Source organism: Sordaria macrospora, chromosome 1 (assembly GCF_033870435.1).
Source record: "Sordaria macrospora chromosome 1, complete sequence".
Lineage (NCBI taxonomy): Eukaryota > Fungi > Ascomycota > Sordariomycetes > Sordariales > Sordariaceae > Sordaria > Sordaria macrospora.
The window spans coordinates 2,620,394-2,639,176 of NC_089371.1; the positions used below are offsets into that span (position 1 = coordinate 2,620,394).

The following is an 18,783-nucleotide window of genomic DNA, read 5'->3' on the forward strand; positions in this document are numbered from 1 at the left end:
AACTGGAAAGAAAGTCAGGTTGGTCTTAGACTTGTTGTGTTCCCCAGATGACGCTAAACTCGCTTCTTCGTTCGAGCAGCAGAGTCAACCCCGTGAGAGGTCGAGTGGAAGGGGAGGCGAGGTCATATAAGGGGCTGGCTCGGAACCACAATGGAGAAAAAGAAAACCATCAAGGTCAACGGTTTTCCTTTGTGCCCAAAATGAGTGGTTGTTGGAGCATTTAAAGAAGAAAATATGGCTAAGTGAAAGAGGAGGGGGAAGGGGTCGTCTACTGAGCAAGGGATATAACAAGGGAAAGTGCGACTCAACATCACATCCCAAATCACTTTTGGGATGGAAGGAAGCTACCCACCCACACTGTAAAACAGGGAAGGAGAGACGGAGAAAAAATAAAGGAAGGGGGTGATAGTGTATGATAGTGTCATAACTCATAAGGCCATAACAGCTGGAAAACAGGAGAGACGAATCAAACACTATAACATCGCGTGCATTTGCACTTGGTGTAATTGAGAACCGGACCAATGTCATGGGCCATAACCTGGGAGGCAAGCAGTTCGAAAAAGAAAGCCTTGCCCATAGAGCCCACTGGGAATCGAAGTCAACCAAACGGAACGATCGCCTTTGTGACTTCCCACCTTGTTTACTCCCGCAGCCATGGTTGCTTTTTCCACGGTAAAATGGGAGCTAATATCAGACATCACGATGCCAAGACGATGAGATCCCAAGAGGCGTCCGGGACGGAGAGCCCAGGCTCGCCTGTTGGTTTTCTGGGACTGCCTGGCTGAGCCTGGGAACGGCGCAAAGAGGGGGCAAAGGAGAAGGGAAAAGGGTTGTGATCAGTAACAAAAAAGACACGAAACTCGGGATTTGGGGGCAAACGACGACGGGAGTGCAATCCATACCGTCCGTCCACTTGTTCATATGTACGTAGTTGTACGCAACTAAGTGTAGCACTAGGCTAGACTCGGCTTGTTCAGAAAACCAAACTTGGATAGAGCAAACTTTGTCCCATTTTTGGACATTGCTCACATCCAACGGCGACAGGATGGATGGTGAGTTGGTGATGGGAAATCCTGGCATCCCCGCCCTGCACTCGTCTCCCTGCCAGCGGCTCCCTCTTATTCTCGAGGTAAATCATAAAAGCCCTTATATGCGGTTCCTCATACTTATCATCGACACAAGGTTTCAGTAAGAGGACTGAAAACACAAGGTTGGAAGCTTCGGATTTTCGTGTCTGGCGTCTGGTCTGACAACTTGTCGGGGTTTGAAACTTGGGCGCATTCGCAACTTGATTGTTCAGTGCCGCAGCTCGTCGGGAGCCAGGCGGGTGTATCGCAACTCAATCCGGCCCCCATGAGATATCAGGTTCTTCCTGCCCAGTCGCGGTGGAGGTTCGAGCAATATCTGGATGCAAAGGGAGATCGTCCAACTTGAATGTTGGTCGGCTCGTGTGTGCCAGGTCAATGAGGTTGAGGTTGGATCTGGGAAGCGCTTCGCCCGGAGCAATCTCCAAGGGCACGGTGCACGGACCACAATCCAGGCGTACGGCGTAACAATGGGACCTGGACGACGACGGTGATGGTAGCGCTGACAGGGATGAGAGCCCCTGTCATTTGGGATTCTTGGCGTACTTTAGTTAACAGCTCGAAGGTTGGAAAGCTGAGAGGCTGTGATGAGAGCTGAGCACTTGCCTCCTCTCTCAAAACTGCCCTCTCGAGCTTCAGTATTTTGAGAGCATCGGAATTCATAATCAGACTGTGGATGGTTCGTGCTAAACACGACGAGAGCGGCCCACCGGGAGAATTTGAGATTGAGGTTACTCGATGCTGAGTTTCGCCGTTATATGTCTCAAATAACATCATTTCGCGTAAAGGCCGTTTGGCTTCCTAGGTGTCTCTTTCAGAGAGCTCTACGAATATCATGCTCGAAACTCACAGCCAGGACAGTGAATGTGATATCCCTACCTCGCTAAACAACTTCCCCCACGGCCCACGCAACCACGGCGCCAACCCCGCATCCACCCTTGATCCGCGGCCCTGGCAGGCAGTGCCGCCCTCACTATCGACTCCACCTGCCCGGGGCACACAGCTAATCCAGATGGGGGCTGGTTGGGTCACTCGCATTTGGCAGACAACGGCAACAACGTTCGACTTTGAATCTTGTCAACCAGGGAAGTCATCTTCGGATCGTCCGTCCCAATTCATCCTCGAGCACGCCAGTCAACTCTCCAGATGATGTCTTTCGGCCTTCTCGTTTACCTCATGGCTGTTTCTGGTCCTTTACCCAGGGGCAATCAAGACCTCGAATCATTAAGTCACTTTCTACCATAAAACTGTAGACATATTCGTCCACGGTGACGAGGACTCGAGTGAATATCGAGATATTACGGCGACTCACAGTTACAAATGCAAGCCTCTCTACGCCAAAGCAGGACCCTTTGCTCATCACTGAATTCCTACGACTACTCGAGCCTCTCTTGAAAATTTTCACATCCCAGTCAGTCCGCGTCCCAGTAAACCGGAAATTCCCATTCGCCTTTACGATATCATTTTTCGGGCGGGCTGAGGATCGACTGTGCATCAATCGGAAAACTATCTGTCAAAAAGCAATGTTTGGACGTCAGTCAAGACTCGAGTTTGGCTCGCTTGGTAACTGGTAACCTCTCAGTTTTCTCACAAACGAGTCCCAAGCTTTTGTGCTGGCTTGCCCGTTTGGCGGGCGCCCTCTCCCCTCTCATCCTTGAGCTCCTCGTCCATCACCTTTCTGATAGGACAGCTCGACGGGAGCTTGTTGGTGAACACCCTGGCTGTCCCGATCAATCAGTTTCGCTCTCCCGCATTGTGAGCGTACTGTGTATGTTATCACTACCAGCTACCAGGTCCAGGAGCGGGGCATGACATGGGATTTCGGATTTGCCTCGCTCCCCAGCTCATGCATTTTGACAAGCTCGATACCACACTCACCATCACATCACGGCACTGAGCCACATCCGGTGCCGCCTTGGTAAACTTGGCTGGAAGAAACCCGGATTGCATCACACCCCATCGTCCTCCGTTTCCCAGAGAGACACACCTGGCGTGATATTCTCAGGTCTCCGGCAAGGCAGGACTTCCCTCAGTGTCTTTCCTCACCAGGCTTCTGACTTGTCCGCCAGACTCACACTCCTCGTTTTTTTAAGACCCACCTGGAACACTCGATCATCAGGTCTCGGCCATAGCTCCTTCGCTCATTTCTGTCGAGATAGTCGTGTAACCCGGTGTGTAACCAAAAATACAAACCGGGGCCCTCGAGTTCTCGACCCATGGCGACACCAGGATGAAGGACGAGGAACACTAGGTAGGTCGGGTACGACTAGGTCAAGGTGTCAAACCAAACCCAGCATATGTACATGTATTCAACCCCACGGCCCTTGGCCTTTGTGGCACGATCGTTATGCGTTCCTGCCTGCCTGTCAGTGTGTGAGCGGGAGTGAGAGTAGGAGTGGGAGTCGCCCTTTCGGCGAACAAGTGGCCTGGATGTAGTTCATCTGATGGCCCTAGGTATACCGTGAACGATCGAGGCCTTTCATTCCAGGACTAAAGGTAAGAAGGCGAAACAAAACCGAAGGGACCCCCAAACCATCAACTTCATCGACCAGTTTGCCTCTAGAAGCGGGAGACACTTTGCAGTACTGTCCTAGACAGTGATACTGGCCTATAGAAGCTTTGTAAACGAGGGATCCAATCTTCGTTGTCTCGGCTTTCGTTTTTGGCATCAACAGGGTCTGTCTGTAAGCATGCCCCAGCAGGATAGATGATCTCGACCAGTACCGTTACGTTCTAGGCACGTCCGTTGGCTGTCGAGGAGAGTAGAGGTAGGTACGCAGTAAGGTACCACACACCTAGATCAAGAAGAACGCCCCATGGGACCATGTCTAGGTAAGCCCTCATGGATGGTCGGTGGTATGTAGGTTGATAGGCAGACAAGAAGACAGGTATGTACTGGCAACCGGCCGGTACGGTACGACAGACGGACAACCTTTCATGTAACAGCCCCAGGGGCACGATATATGTATGTAGCATGCAGGAGCAGGTAGGAGCCGATGCTGGACCACGGTTACCTTACCTTGCCTTACTTGTAGACAGGACAGGATTCAGGTACTATGCAGTGCTCGCTGAGTTTGACCTTACATATGCTTTACTTTGCTTTGCTTTGCTTTGCGTTGCTTTGCTTTGTTTTGCCTTCTCGTTCGCATATAGCTGCTTCAGCTACAACATACCTAGGTAGGTATTGCAGCATCTGTATGACCCAAGAAAGCAGACTTCGCACCAATGCGATAACATCAGAACGAAAGAGAGTGTAAACTTGATGGGTTGGTTAGTTGTCTCGTTGAAGAAATGTTAGGAGGACTACCTACCTACCTCTACCCATATCCCAAGAGCCATTGAGGCCCCGGGGACTCGACAACATCCTAGCTACAAAGCGTCTCTGCATCGCTGGACCCGGGCATAGATAGTAGTTCCGAATCCTGGGATCTCACAATCAAATAACTCATATGAGTGCAAGCCTCGGACTCACGATGGGACAGACCTTTCAGGGTCTCGAAAGACGAACCAGCATACTTGCATACAATATAGGTACAATGCCTGGGTATGGTACAAACCTTAACCGGGCGAAAAGATTCAACCTGTTGGCCACTTCGGCGGGGGGGGGGGGGGGGGGGGGGGGGGGCCATGTATGTATTCAGCCTTCTTTTCCGACTGAATGATCGACGTTCAACCTTTCAAAGAGTTTCTCCTGACTATTCCGTCCCGTTCTCTATCTCTCTATCTGCCCCTGCCCCTGATGTCGTCACCCAAGAGACCAACCGTCATTTGTCTCTCTTCAAGTTACGGGTCTCTTTCTCGTTCATAGGTAGTTAGTTGGTGACTTGACAGACTTGCTTTGTTCGGGTCGGAGGAGTTTTTTTTTTTTCTCTTTCTTTCCTTCTCCTTTTTGTTTTCTTTTGTCCCCTTTCCTTTCAAGCCATCACTGTAGGTAAGGTATTGGCCTCCCTTCCATCACCCTCAATGTTCTCTCCGCTCTCGCCCGATACTAGTAGGGTAAGCGGTCCGTTATACCTCTTCATCTTACTTACTTTCAGTTGCGCTGGTTTCCTCGCAACTACAAGGTAGTCAAATATGACGCGATCTAGCTATGAAGGTACACTCCTTTCCTCTACTGTACCGTAACTGCCAGCCGTGGACCAAACCCCTATTAAGGTATAAAGTCCTGATTTCAAGCCCCGGAGTCTCGACTCAAGCATATGAGCCCAGTCCACTCACTCCAAAACCACCCCCCCAAAAAAAGCATCCGTTCCGGTTCCTGCTTACCCATCTTGCCCATCACCCCGGCCGCATGAAGAGTTGGTTGACAGCAGTCGGTGACAGCCTTCGATTTCCCAGCCGAGCCACAGCAGCGGGTTAGTATGTACCAGTAGAAGTAGTGAATATACGGGATGATGCAGTGTTGTAGGGTGCGGAAGCAATGGTGGGTTATGGATACCCGCAGGAAGCGCTTAACCCATTAGCACTCTTTTTTACTCTTACCCGCCCTTACCTTTGGCTGCTCTCATCTCACCGGAGACGGATAGGTAAGGTATGTAATGTGACTTTTGAGGCTGGCTGCACCTCCTCCTAGTTCCTGCACCTGCACACTTGACTTGACCTGTGGGTTATCGAGGCGAGGCGAGGAGACGAGGGGAGACTGGGGAGGGAGGGACGGGAAGCGGGAAACGACGGTTGCTGGGTCACGGTAGAGGACGGGTGTAACACAAGATGCAGGAACTGGATGAACCGGATGGGTTAGAATCTTTGTGGCGAGCTATCAGCTCATAGCCGTAGGTGAGGTTATGCCGTTCAGTGAGTGATGTTGACGTCGTCTCCCCGTTCAGTGTCGTTTGGCGTCGTCTCTTGCCCCCCCACACGATGCTTTTGATTCTGTGTCTTTTTCCCCTCTTGCCCTCGGGCACACGCATTATCTGTAATGAGATTAATGTCCCTGGTATGGATATCTGACAAGAAGTCCCATTGAATGGTAAATAAAGGCAATGCCAGATACGAAATCTGGAAAGCAAGAAGCAATAACTCCAAGCCAAACCGCTGCGCGTAGCCTTCGATTAAGTGTATCGCGGCACCCGGGATACATCACACAAGCAGCTGCAAAGTGAAGAAGTGGGTGGAATTGCCCCTATCCCGAGAGTTTACGGGGACTTTTGCTTTTTTTCTTTGTCCCCGTGTTTTTGTTTTTTTCTCTTCACAGCACGGCCATAACCACCAATCACTGTCCATCGTTGGCTCTTATACATACACGCGGGTAACGGAGTGTATTTTAGCTAGGTATAAGCCACAAGCCACCATGCAATGTGAAGCCATGTCAAGTTCAGGGGTAGTCACTTGCTCTAGGAAAGGTATTGTTGAAGAGCCGCGGTTGCCACCACTTAGGCAGTTGTAACTTTTGTATGTACCATTCATCATCTCGTAGCAGTTAGAAGACCTTGTCCGAAACGACCTATGTCTTGATGTCTGGATCGCAACAAGGACGCCTAGATATTAAACCGAAAACTTAAACCCATCTAGAGCTTCGCATCCACCTCGCCAAATAAGTTCAAAAATGCCGTGTGTACTTCGTCTGTGAGATCGCTTGCTTGAAGACTGCGGCCCTTCTTGGCAAACGCCAGACGAGAGCATTCCTAGATATGGATGTTAGCGTAATACTCTCATGAATAGGCATCGTAGCTGAGTGTTAGATGGGGATAAAGGCCACAACAAGTGACCAGAACCCGCAAGCAAGCAAGGAAGAAGGCATAGCATAACTAACCCTCGTAATGGCAGCTCCACCAAAGACAGCCAAACCCATCAACTCTTCCTTCTTAAGCGGATTACCATGATCCCAGAGATCATCAAGGTACGCCGCCCTCCAGCCCAAGAACGTGGCAATACTTCCCGTCAACGTGTCTCCCTGACCACCACTCCTCTTCAAGCCGCCCTTTAAGTCCACCGTCAGGGTCACATTTCCGTCGCTGAGGTAGTCATGGCCTCCTTTCTGCACCACCATGACGCCGCCGAGCGCCTTAGCCAGCGCCTCCACCTTGGCCGTCTCACCCGCCGTCTTCTCAGCCTTTTCGACCTGTTCGTCCACGCCGAGCGCCTTGGTCAGCCGGGCGAACTCGACCACGTTCGGCGTCACGACGGCGTTGTTGTACCCCTTGATGAGGGATGGATCCTTGGCCACCAGCAACAGGGCGTCGGCGTCGAGAACCATGGGGATTCCCTTCTCGCGCGCCGCGGCGATCACCTTGGCGCAGGTCTCTTGCATGATGGGATCGCGGCCGAGACCGGGGCCGATGACGAGCACGTGCAGTCGGTCGAGCATGGGGATGATCTGGGCCGCTACTTGGGCAGGGTCGGTGTCCGGAGCAGATTTTGTGAGCGAGGATGAGCTGTCGGCCTGTGAGCGGCTGAGGGCCGGCGGTGAGGAGCGCATGAGCGGGTGGACCATGAGGTTGGGAGAGTAGGTCTTGATGACTTGGGCGGCGTTAGGAGTGCAGATTACGTGGGACTGTCGTTGTCCATGTTAGTCAGTATCGTAACTGCAACGTAAATGTGGGAGTTTTGGTGGTCAGACTTACGAGATCAGAGCCCAGTCTTGCGCTCGCCATGGCCGAGAAGTAGGGTGCACCTGTGTAGTCCTCGCTGCCACCGATGACAGCTATACGGCCGAGTTGTCCTGTTGTTTTGGAAATTTCATGTTAGCTCTTTGCCCCTTGCCAATCTTTCAGCTACCCGATTCAAGTGTCTCCTTTCGTATCCTGATGCTTGGAAATAGCTTCCCGGCGACCCCATAGCCACGGTGGCGGAGACAAGCTCGTCTCCCCAGAGCTGGACCACCAGATGTCGCAATCTAGACATGACATGCCTTTATGGAATTTCTCCAGCAATGGCGGCACCATTTGCCGCACACGGACTAGCATCTGCTTGGTGGTTGCCGACATTTCCGGGCCTGTTGATGACTCGAAGGACATATCTGAGGGATAGGAAATAGAAGCTGGATGGGCGATGCTGTTAGTTTAACGCGGATTTGTCCACAAGGTACGGTGTTGAATGGTTCAGAAGGTATTGGTCTGCGAAACCAGACGACCGGATTCAAGAGCTGTCCAGATCTTTGAAAGATGGGATGGGATTGAAACTGTTTGGAAGTCTGGAACGCGTGGGATGACGCGGGGTGGTGCTTTCCACTTGCATTGCGTGTTCTTGAGCTCCGACCACTGCAGTTGACTTCGGAGTTCAGTGCGATTGATGGGAAATTGGAATGTTAAAATTTAGGAGAAGCGAAATGGTAAGCTTGCCAGTAGTTCACAGGTTATTTGAGTTCTAGTTCAAAGAAATCTGATGGATTGTTAGCTGTCAATCAAAGGCGAAATTCCCATGCTGTTTGGGTGAAGCTGCTAGCTGCCTTGCTGGAGCTGTCGCTCATGATGTCACTGACGTGCTGCCCCGCCAAGCCTCAAATCCCAACTGCTTGTCACCGGTCTTTCAGCACAAGTCCAGAATATCGAAGATCGCACATACATGAACCCACAAAGACAGTTGAACTTGTCAGCAGTTTGCTGAATTGGTATTTTTAGGTGTGGCGGGCCGATGATTCGGATGGCAGCCGAATGTAAATCTGCAATAATCTCTCTCACATGGTTGGTCGTCACCTTATCGAGTTATGTTGTTTTCCTTACTGCAGAAACAAGTCGAGACACCTGGTTGAAAACACATCAGATCGTCCGCTTGAAAGACACAAAAGAATGCACCAAGTAATCCTTTGAACAAGCCTTCCCGTTGAGTGTAGAATTCATAACCTCGTATTTTGAGTGCCTGACAAAGGGAATCGAGTGCTTGATTGAGACTTGCTCTAATTTACAGTAGGTTCGCCAAGAGAATCTCCCCTTCTCACGCGTCCATTCCTCAGTCCAGCACCCGACGGAAGACGGAACACCTTCCCCTAGAAACACGGAACTGCGCGGTAAAGATAACGGACCCACTGCGCGTTTTCAAGAACCACGGAAAATTATTTCATATTTGTATGCATTTAACCGAGGAAGCTCTTGGTGAAGTTCTGGATAACATCACGGAGATTGGCCTCGAGGTCCTTGGAGATGGCACCCTCCTTGTCGATAGTGGCCATGATCTCAGACTCGTTGGTCTTGAGGTGGGCGAGGAAGTCAGCCTCCCACTGGAGGATCTTGGCAACGGGGACGGAGTCGAGGAAACCGTTGACACCGGCGAAGATGAGGGGAACCATCTCGTTGACGGCCATGGGAGAGTACTGCTTCTGCTTGAGGAGCTCGGTCAACTGTAGAGGGGCTTGTCAGCTCTGCACCGAGAGATGGGGAATTCAGCTTGTTGGTACTTACACGCTCACCACGGTTGAGGGTCTGCTTGGTAGCAGCATCAAGATCGGAACCGAACTGGGCGAAGGCAGCGACCTCACGGTACTGGGCCAAGAAGAGCTTGAGGGAACCAGCGACTTGCTTCATGGCCTTGAGCTGGGCAGCGGAACCGACACGAGAGACGGAAAGACCGACGTTAATGGCGGGACGGATACCCTTGTAGAAGAGCTCAGCCTCCAAGAAGATCTGACCGTCGGTAATGGAAATGACGTTGGTAGGAATGTAAGCGGACACATCACCACCCTGGGTCTCAATGACGGGAAGGGCAGTCATGGAACCACCGCCGTGGGTCTTGTTCATCTTGGCGGCACGCTCGAGGAGACGAGAGTGGAGGTAGAAGACATCACCGGGGTAAGCCTCACGACCGGGGGGACGACGGAGAAGGAGGGACATTTGACGGTAAGCAACGGCCTGCTTGGTAAGATCGTCGAAGATGACGAGAGAGTGCTTGCCGGAATCACGGAACCACTCCCCGACACACGCCTATTTGTAATCTTCATGTTAGCCAGTCTGGTCTGGTTGGTTTCGAAGAGGGGGGGCGGAAGTCCGAGGGGAAGAGGTTTGGTGATGTTTGGGGAAGGGGGTGTGGGATTTGGAAAAAGTGGATCTGGGATTTCAAAAGGTGGGTGTGGGATTTCAAGAAGCGTGTTTGGAATTTCAAATGGGTGTTGGGGAATTCAAAAGGGCTGTGCAGGCATCTCGAAGGCATCCTCGTATGTTTGAAAGACATTCTCCCATGGTTGGAAGGCGTCCGACCAAACTATGGAGGTGCTACCCAAACTAGGAGGGTGTTCGAAGGCCGGTTGGTAGGGTCTGGTGAATTTTGGAAGGAAATCGATTGGGCAGCCACTTACACCGGTGAAAGGAGCGAGGTACTGGAGGGGAGCGGCCTCGGAGGCGGTGGCAGCGACGACGATGGAGTACTTCATGGCGTCGTTCTCCTCGAGGGTCTTGACGAGCTGGGCGACGGTGGAACGCTTCTGACCGACGGCGACGTAGACGCAGTAAAGCTTCTTGTCCTCATCGGAACCGTTGTTCCAACGCTTCTGGTTGAGGATGGCATCGAGAGCGACGGCAGTCTTGCCGGTCTGACGATCACCAATGATCAACTCACGCTGACCACGGCCGATGGGAACCATGGCGTCGACGGACTTGAGACCAGTCTGGACGGGCTGGTTGACGGACTGGCGGGGAAGAATGCCGGGGGCCTTGAGCTGGGCACGACGCTTCTCCTTGCAGTTGATGGGACCCTTGCCATCGATGGGGTTACCGAGGGCATCGATGACACGGCCGAGAAGCTCGGGACCGACGGGGACATCGACAATTTCGCCGGTACGCTTGACGGTCTCACCCTCCTTGACGAGACGATCGGAACCGAAAAGGACGACACCGACCTGGCCGGCCTCGAGGTTCATGCACATACCCTTGACACCGGAGGCGAACCTGGGGGTTGACGGTCAGATATTGGGCAAAAGAGCATCCGTTAGGTTAGGGACTGGAACATACTCGACAAGCTCCTCAGCCTGAACGTTGGCCATGCCGTGAACACGGGCGATACCATCACTATACGGAAAAGGATATGTCAGCATCCACAAATTCGCGTCATGGTTCTCATTAATCACAGCAGCAGCATGGGCGACGGTAACAGCAGCAGCAGCAGCATCATCGTCATCGCGAATATCCAGCTTCAACACATCTCGTCGCGGGCACGGTCGTCATCGTCATCGTCATAGTCGTCGCCATTGTTGCTTCAGTTGTTTTTGTTGTTGTCATCGTCATTGTTGTCGTCGTGTCGTGATATGCTTGCTGAGCTTCTTTCGTGATACCGCGTCGACCCTGATGCTCTCCTGCCGTTCCCCCTCTCTGCTGCCAAGAATCGTAACCATAACCCAGAAAAACGTACCCGACGGAGAGGACGCGGCCGGTCTCAGCGAGGTTGGACTCCTCCTGGACACCACGGATTCTCTGCTCGAGGATGGAAGAGACCTCGGTGGGAGTGGCCTTGGCGTCGGCGTAGGTGCGGGCCTGGACGGCGGAAACTACAGGTGCGGCATTTCGCTGTTGTCGAGTTAGCCCTAGCCGAACCTTGGTGACATGCTTCACGACACATGGGCAGCCCCCCCAACAAGCCCATCGACATCCTCGAGGCCATGCGCCATGATGACAAAGCTCCAAGTGCTCCGGGACCCGATGAGGTTATATAGAAAGAGGCGGCCGGTGATGTTGAAGGTGGATCGGGTGTGCGGAGTTAACCTACCGCGGCGACTCTGCCGGTGGCAGAGAAGGCGCCGACGGCGCGAGTGCTCTGGCGGAGGGCGTTCCGGAACATGTTGTGGAGGTGTCTGTTCGTGACGAGCAGAAAGGAATGCAATCGCAACACAATTGCAATTGCGTGGAGGGGAGAATGCGGGAGGTTGATGGAGGTTTGGAGAGCCCGGCGTGAGGAAAATTGTCGAGTGGCCTTGGTTCGAATGCAAAAGGTGGGGCGGAGCTTGGACAAGACCAATCACGAAGGGGCTGAGAATTTTGCTCTCTACCAGAATCCCGAGCGCTCCACCAACCACGCCTCCAAAATCGAGAGGTTTCTGAGGTTACTACAAAAAGGGAGCGCATCCGCCGCACCTTCACCCGCCCATCCACATCAATCTCCCCTCCCCGCCTCGAGCCTTCCGAGCCGAACGCTCAAAAGCACATTGCTACATGCCGTGTCCAGTTCTCCATTCCACTTCTGACTGCAGCCGGCCCCGGACCTCCGTGACGACAGCGGTCTATGGTTTCCATCTTCCGATTGTTCCTCTGCCCCGACCTCAGCAAGGTCCTCTTTACCTACGTGTACCTTAGCTCTGAGCGAGTGACTGCCCCGGGCGGCGGCGGGCTGCATCCTCAGGTGTCAAGCTCTCGCGGCAGAAGTCTGCCCAGCTGCCCAATAATCCGTCGCCCGGGTAATCCCGGAGAAATGTCGCAACCTACCAGAAGCTCTGGCCGCCCCCGGTTTGGCGTTTGGCAATTCGGCACCTTTTTCACTGCAGGCCAAACAGCTCCGGTCTCGATTTTCACGCTGGGAGCTGTCGTAGCTTCAGCTGCTGGGAGTCAGTGCCCACTGACCTTCGAATTCATCTTTCAATATGCCCCGTCTTCCCCAGGTTTTTGTACGGCGTTACGAGTTTGAGATAGCATCACCTAGCAATATCTCAGTCTTGCATCTTGTCATTGCATCTCCGTCCACCATTTCAAAATGTTTCAATTGAGCAGCTTTTCGTTGCCGGTCAAACACATAAGCATCTCATCGCAAATGAATGACGTCTGCCAGCTGGCCACCTCCCCTCTTCTCCCGTCCCATCCCCTCACCATTCAACGCCATCTCGTTTTGACTGGTTGCTAGCTGCCAACACTTGGACAAGGAATCAGTCCGCCAAAACATCAATAAATATTTGTGTGTTCGTTCGTTGTCAAGACGCTCAGTGCCCATACCCCCACAATTTGACTTGTACTGTACATACCGCCTTGGGCCGTTCCAAATATCACCAAACCTCTTCCCCTCGGACTTCCGCCCCCCTCTTCGAAATCAACCAGACCAGACTGGCTAACATGAAGATTACAAACACTGCCTGCTCCAAGAAGCTATGAGTTAAACATTGGATGCTCTCAGATTAGTATGTTCATGAGATAACACGTAATTGCCCTAACCAACTTCTTGGGTCGCTGTGGGTTTGAACGGAACTGGATTCTGACACTCGAGGGATACTCCTATCCATACCTTGAGCTTCAAGAGAAATCAATTATCAGATTCCCGACAGACACTCGAGTCTATTTCCACCTAGCCCCAGTGTATGTTCACTAGTGAATCTATCGCCTTCGAGAATGCTTCTAGACCAACCCTTACATTGAATATGTAAATCATTCCGATTCTTCAAGAGGAGAGTTCCAAGGGAGGAATGCGGCATGCGTTTGCTCAAATCATTGAAGCCAATTCGACTCCCTTCTTGAATCAGGGTTAGGGTAAAAGCAGCAACATGCTTACTCTGCATCAGACAAGGACCCCTGTCGCGTGGCGCCTTCCGTCGTCACGTTCTCGGTGTCGCAGATGGCCGAAGTCGAGAACCTTGACAACTCTCAACTCTGTCAAAGGGACATCTCCCGTACTTGTCCCAAACAGTATCTGAATAGCGACCGAATCGGTCATGTTTTGCCTCTAGGGTTCAAATTGTCCTACAAAGAATACAAACCACTGCACGCCGGCCGCGCAGTCTTCGCTGCTATTGAGTAGTAGCACCCTCTCTTTTTTCGGTGAACGGGTCAATCCCGCCAAACAGCCACATCGAGGTGCATCGTGTTCAAAAGAAGATTATCTGGGCGCAGACCTTCCTCGCCCGTCCTCGCCATGCCACCATTCACGTACTCGGACGATACGCTACGGTCTGGCCGCGATCGCTTCAGAGACCACAGTCCCAGCCAGCATCGAAGAAGCATGTCACAAGAAACAGACTCCTCCGCATCCACGACGAGCATCGTCTTCGATCGCATACAAGAACGTCTCGACACGAAAGAGTTTACGCCCCGCGGCACCGACGGCGATGATGACGGCTCGCTTAAGGACGAGCTAAACAATGACGATCTCGAGACCGGGCCTTTCTTGGGCAATGCCGATTCGTCTTCCCGCTCAGACCAGCGCTCGCCCGGTGACGGCCAGCGGATGGATCGCAGTTTGAGGAGATGGCTATTTATCGTCTCGGGAGTGTTGGTCGCTACTTGGGTTATCGGCCTCTTCGTCTTCGTCTCGTCCAAGGCCTACAAGCCATCCTCCTCCTTCGCGCATGATCCCCAAGCAACAGTCACGCACGGCACTGGAAAGAAGGTCACGCTAGACCAAGTCTTGAATAATCAATGGCGCGCAAAGAGTCATTCCATCAGCTGGATTGCGGGTGCAAACGGAGAAGATGGCCTACTTCTGGAGAAGGAGGGCGTCGGGAAAGACTACCTTGTGGTGGAAGATGTGCGGGCTCAGAACCCTTCCTCCGTTCAAGCCTCCAAGAGCAAGGCCCTGATCAAGGAAAAGCTGTTTGAATTTGCCAACAAAACATACTGGCCCAGTATCACGGTTCCCAGCCGGGACCTGAAGAAAGTCTTGCTTGCGACGGACGTCAAGAACAACTGGCGTCACTCATACTACGCTGTCTACTGGATTTTTGACGTCGAGACCCAACAAGTTGAGCCTCTGGTTCCTTACGATGTTGAGGCTCGGCTCCAGCTGGCGTCTTGGAGCCCTACCAGTGATGCTATTGTCTACACGCGGGATAACAACATGTTCCTTCGCAAACTCGGCAGTGATAAGATTGTGCAGATCACTAGGGACGGCAGTGCAGACGTATTCAACGGTGTCCCCGACTGGGTTTACGAAGAAGAGGTGCTGGCTAGTGGTGTCGCTACCTGGTGGTCTGAGGATGGCCAATACGTCGCATTCTTACGAACCAACGAGACGGGAGTCCCTGAGTATCCCATCCAGTATTTTGTGTCGAGGCCCAGTGGTGAAGAGCCCAAGCCGGGAGAGGAGAACTACCCTGAGGTCAGGCAAATCAAGTACCCGAAGGCCGGTGCCCACAACCCCATTGTCGACCTCAAGTTCTATGATGTGAAGCGTGGTGATGTCTTCTCTGTCGATATTTCAGGCCGTTTTGCCGACGATGATCGTCTGATTACCGAAGTTGTCTGGGCCGGAAAACAGGTGTTGATCAAAGAGACCAACAGAGTCAGTGATGTGATGCGCGTCGTACTGGTTGATGTTGGATCCCGCACTGGAAAGGCAGTCAGGACTGTTGATGTGAACGCCATCGATGGTGGCTGGTTTGAGATCTCTCACAAGACCAAGTTCATCCCCGCTGATCCCGTCAACGGCCGGCCTGACGATGGCTATGTCGACACCATCATTCACGACAATGGAGACCATTTGGCGTACTTCACACCGTTGGATAACCCAGAACCCATCATGCTCACCTCCGGTGACTATGAAGTTGTCGATGCGCCATCTGCGGTTGACCTGCAAAGGAACCTCGTCTACTTTGTTTCTACAAAAGAATCCTCAATCCAACGACATGTTTACCAGGTCAAGCTGACCGGAGAGGACATGACACCGGTGACGGATACCTCCAAGGAGGGCTACTACGCCATCTCGTTCTCGACTGGTGCCGGATACGCCATGGTATCCTACCAGGGCCCAGACATTCCCTGGCAAAAGGTCATCAGCACCCCGAGCAACCCTGACAAGTACGAGTATGTCGTGGAAGAGAACAAAGACCTCGCCGAAGCCGCCAAGAAGCACGAACTTCCGATCAATATTTATGGCACCATCAACGTCGATGGCGTAGATCTCAACTACGTCGAGAGACGCCCGCCACACTTTGATAAGAACAAGAAGTACCCCGTGCTGTTCCAACAGTACAGTGGCCCCGTCTCTCAGACCGTCAAGAAGACCTTCGCCGTCGACTTCCAGTCCTTCGTGGCTGCCGGCCTCGGTTATATCTGCGTTACAGTCGACGGGCGCGGAACAGGGTTCATTGGGCGGAAGAACCGCGTCATTATCCGTGGCGACCTCGGTCACTGGGAATCGCACGACCAAATCGCCGCCGCGAAGCACTGGGCTCAGAAGGACTACATCGACGAAGACCGTCTCGCCATCTGGGGCTGGAGTTACGGCGGCTACATGACGCTCAAGACCCTTGAGCAGGATGCGGGACAGACCTTCAAGTACGGCATGGCCGTCGCCCCCGTCACCGACTGGCGCTTCTATGACAGCATCTACACGGAGCGATACATGCGCACGCCGCAGACGAACCTCGAGGGGTACGATTCAGCCGCCGTCACCAATGCTACCGCTCTGTCCCAGAATGTGCGCTTCCTGTTGATGCATGGTGTCGCCGATGACAATGTGCACATGCAGAACTCGCTCACGCTTTTGGACGCGCTTGATCAGCGGAGTGTGGAGAACTATGATGTCCATGTTTTCCCGGATAGCGATCATGGGATTTATTTCCATAATGCTAACCGGATTGTGTTTGATAGTGAGTACATCATGTGATACGGTTGAAAAGAGTGGAAAACGCTAACTGAGATACCTACCTACGCAGAACTGACGAACTGGCTTGTCAATGCCTTTAACGGCGAGTGGCTGAAGATCGCTAACGCGCAGCCTAATGGCATGAAGAAGCGTGCTGCTCCTACTGCTTGATCATGATGAGTAGTCTGCTGTTGAAGGTACAGAGTTGCTGCTCCATGCTTCTGGCGTTTGGGTGGACAAAGGAGGCGTTCTTTCTGGCTTGGTTGGTTATAAGCTGGTGGTCAGTTGTTCTTTGCATACAGTTTAGGATACGAGGAAATTGGAAGCATGTCTTATATATGCCTTCAAAGTTCTTTGACTCCTGTTGTTTCTTGGCTGCCTACAATCCACCCGGCTCCAAAAGCATGGCATCCGGGGGTGTGATTCCGCCAGTTCGGTCCAACCTATCCATTTAACTTGTTTCCGGCTTCTGTCCCATCAGGAATCCGAGCACTTCAGTGAAGAATAAGCGAATTCGCAGCTGATACTAGCGCGAGGAGGGATGATAAGTTGGTGGTTGGGGTGCTTCCCCAGACTTCCCAACGAGCGGAAGGAAGTAGTATTTCCCCACAAACCCGATCCGGATGTTCGGGACGTGATCCCCCTGTGGTATCGTCACATTGGCCATCTCAACTTCCCAGCTCCAGGGACGCGATCCCGACAAAATGGGATTACCTAGGTGTGGACGGTTCAGGATGCCGTCCGCCTAAATCAGCCGGGGAACGATATCCCGGAGCATAACATGTAGTAGATAGGTAGAAGAGCACGATGTATATATAACAAGCTTTCTCTCCCAATATAAACATCCAAGACTTTTACCTGCTAACTCAGAGTCCGTCCTGAGTACCTACCTATTCAAGGTTCCGGATCTCCTCCTGCGATCCATTCATACAAATGCACGCCTCCACAATCTTCGGCTTCCTGGCCGCAGCAGCCACCGCCGTGCTCGCCGTGCCCCATCCTCACAAAGAGAAAGCAGCAGTCAAATGCCCACTGATCTTCGACGGCCGCATCAAGTCCCGCACCCTGCCCACTGACTTCGACAGCTCCTCCACCTCCCTGTTCAATCCGGACAATGTCAAGGGGTCCAGCCTGAAATGGAGTCAAATCGTTAAGTTTCCCAAAGAGAAAGGAAGCCGGTTCGATAATTGCAGCCATAAACCGCTAGAGGTGACGATTAGTGATGAAAGTGTCTTTAAGACGCAGTATGGGTTTCGCAGGGCTGGGTTGATTTTTGCTGCGGAGTGAGTATACCCTGGTGTTCCTGGTGTTCTGGTGTGATACAGTGGTGAGAATTGAGGAAGACATAGGGGAAGGGGAGGGGAAAGGTGAAGGTGAAGGTGAATGGGGGAGGTTAGGGAATGGTTGGGTTGAGAGGATGGGACTTACGAGGATTCTAGCTAACGTTGAGACACAAAAACTAGTACAAACACCGGTAGTCCCGCCTCAAAAGGTGTCAAGACGCTGCACTTTAGTGTCAAACAGGATTTAAAGAGACCGTTGAATCTCACGCACGAATACCTTGTAAGTCCTTCCATGCCTCCTTTCCTTCTTCCTTTCACCCATCTTTCCCTACATCCCTTCAGCAGATCATGGTCGAACTAACTGGTATCTTTCCGTGAAGAACATCTGGCACGAAACCTCCGACTGGTCCGCCAACCAATTCAACTTCCAAACCGGCACCATCATCGGCCAGGATACCCGCAAGCTGCCAAAGAACACCTTCAAGATCATGAGCCGCGAGAACAAGCTTATCTGGCAGACGCCTATCGAGAAGAAGGAGTGGCAGAATTTTGCTATTACGTTGGATTTTAACAAGAAGTATGTCATTTTCTCCCAGGGCTGTCGTCTATCGAGAGTATGATACGGACTAACACACAAAAACAGTACCCTCCAAGTCTACTATTCCAAGGGCAATGAGCCTTTGCGCAGCGTCACCAAGGCGGTGCCGAATAACAATGCGGGAGAGGGCCAGTACCAGTTTGGTATTCTTAAGAAACCTACGGGCACTGATGATGTGGTAAATAAGGGGTATCAGGAAAGTGGGATTGATGAAGGGCAGATTTATGGTGGAATTTTCATTGAGGATAGTGCAGGTGGGTGTGTCTCTTTGTAGGTCTTGGCTGGATTGGATAATATTGGAACGGGAAGAGAGAATAGCTTGAGAAGACATTGATTCTGGAGCTCAAGATACATATTTTCTTGTCCTTCTACCTTTGTGACAATGGACTTGATA

General features: G+C 52.2%; 4 protein-coding genes across 4 annotated transcripts; 2 read left to right on the top strand and 2 right to left on the bottom strand.

Moving 5' to 3' along the window:
• Nucleotides 1–6,292: 6,292 nt before the first annotated feature.
• SMAC4_05960 (uncharacterized protein) lies at nt 6,293–8,255 on the bottom strand. The gene is made up of 4 exons (XM_066090366.1): nt 7,858–8,255; nt 7,649–7,746; nt 6,838–7,578; nt 6,293–6,709 (listed from the first exon to the last, which is right to left on the bottom strand). The coding sequence occupies exons 1-4, from the start codon at nt 8,039–8,041 to the stop codon at nt 6,593–6,595; spliced, it is 1,140 nt and encodes a 379-aa protein (XP_065945572.1). The 5' UTR covers nt 8,042–8,255; the 3' UTR covers nt 6,293–6,592.
• Nucleotides 8,256–8,872: 617 nt separating this feature from the next.
• On the bottom strand, nt 8,873–11,875 carry SMAC4_05959 (uncharacterized protein). Its single transcript, XM_003351032.2, has 6 exons — nt 11,715–11,875; nt 11,361–11,515; nt 10,964–11,020; nt 10,312–10,900; nt 9,422–9,940; nt 8,873–9,360 (listed from the first exon to the last, which is right to left on the bottom strand). Exons 1-6 carry the CDS (start codon nt 11,784–11,786, stop codon nt 9,097–9,099), a joined length of 1,656 nt encoding a protein of 551 aa, XP_003351080.1. The 5' UTR covers nt 11,787–11,875; the 3' UTR covers nt 8,873–9,096.
• A 1,884-nt stretch (nt 11,876–13,759) lies between these two features.
• SMAC4_05958 (uncharacterized protein) lies at nt 13,760–16,943 on the top strand. The gene is made up of 2 exons (XM_003351031.2): nt 13,760–16,512; nt 16,579–16,943. Exons 1-2 carry the CDS (start codon nt 13,839–13,841, stop codon nt 16,677–16,679), a joined length of 2,775 nt encoding a protein of 924 aa, XP_003351079.1. The 5' UTR covers nt 13,760–13,838; the 3' UTR covers nt 16,680–16,943.
• Nucleotides 16,944–17,383: 440 nt separating this feature from the next.
• On the top strand, nt 17,384–18,783 carry SMAC4_05957 (uncharacterized protein). The gene is made up of 4 exons (XM_024655313.2): nt 17,384–17,791; nt 17,972–18,071; nt 18,172–18,368; nt 18,435–18,783. The coding sequence occupies exons 1-4, from the start codon at nt 17,442–17,444 to the stop codon at nt 18,661–18,663; spliced, it is 876 nt and encodes a 291-aa protein (XP_024511214.1). The 5' UTR covers nt 17,384–17,441; the 3' UTR covers nt 18,664–18,783.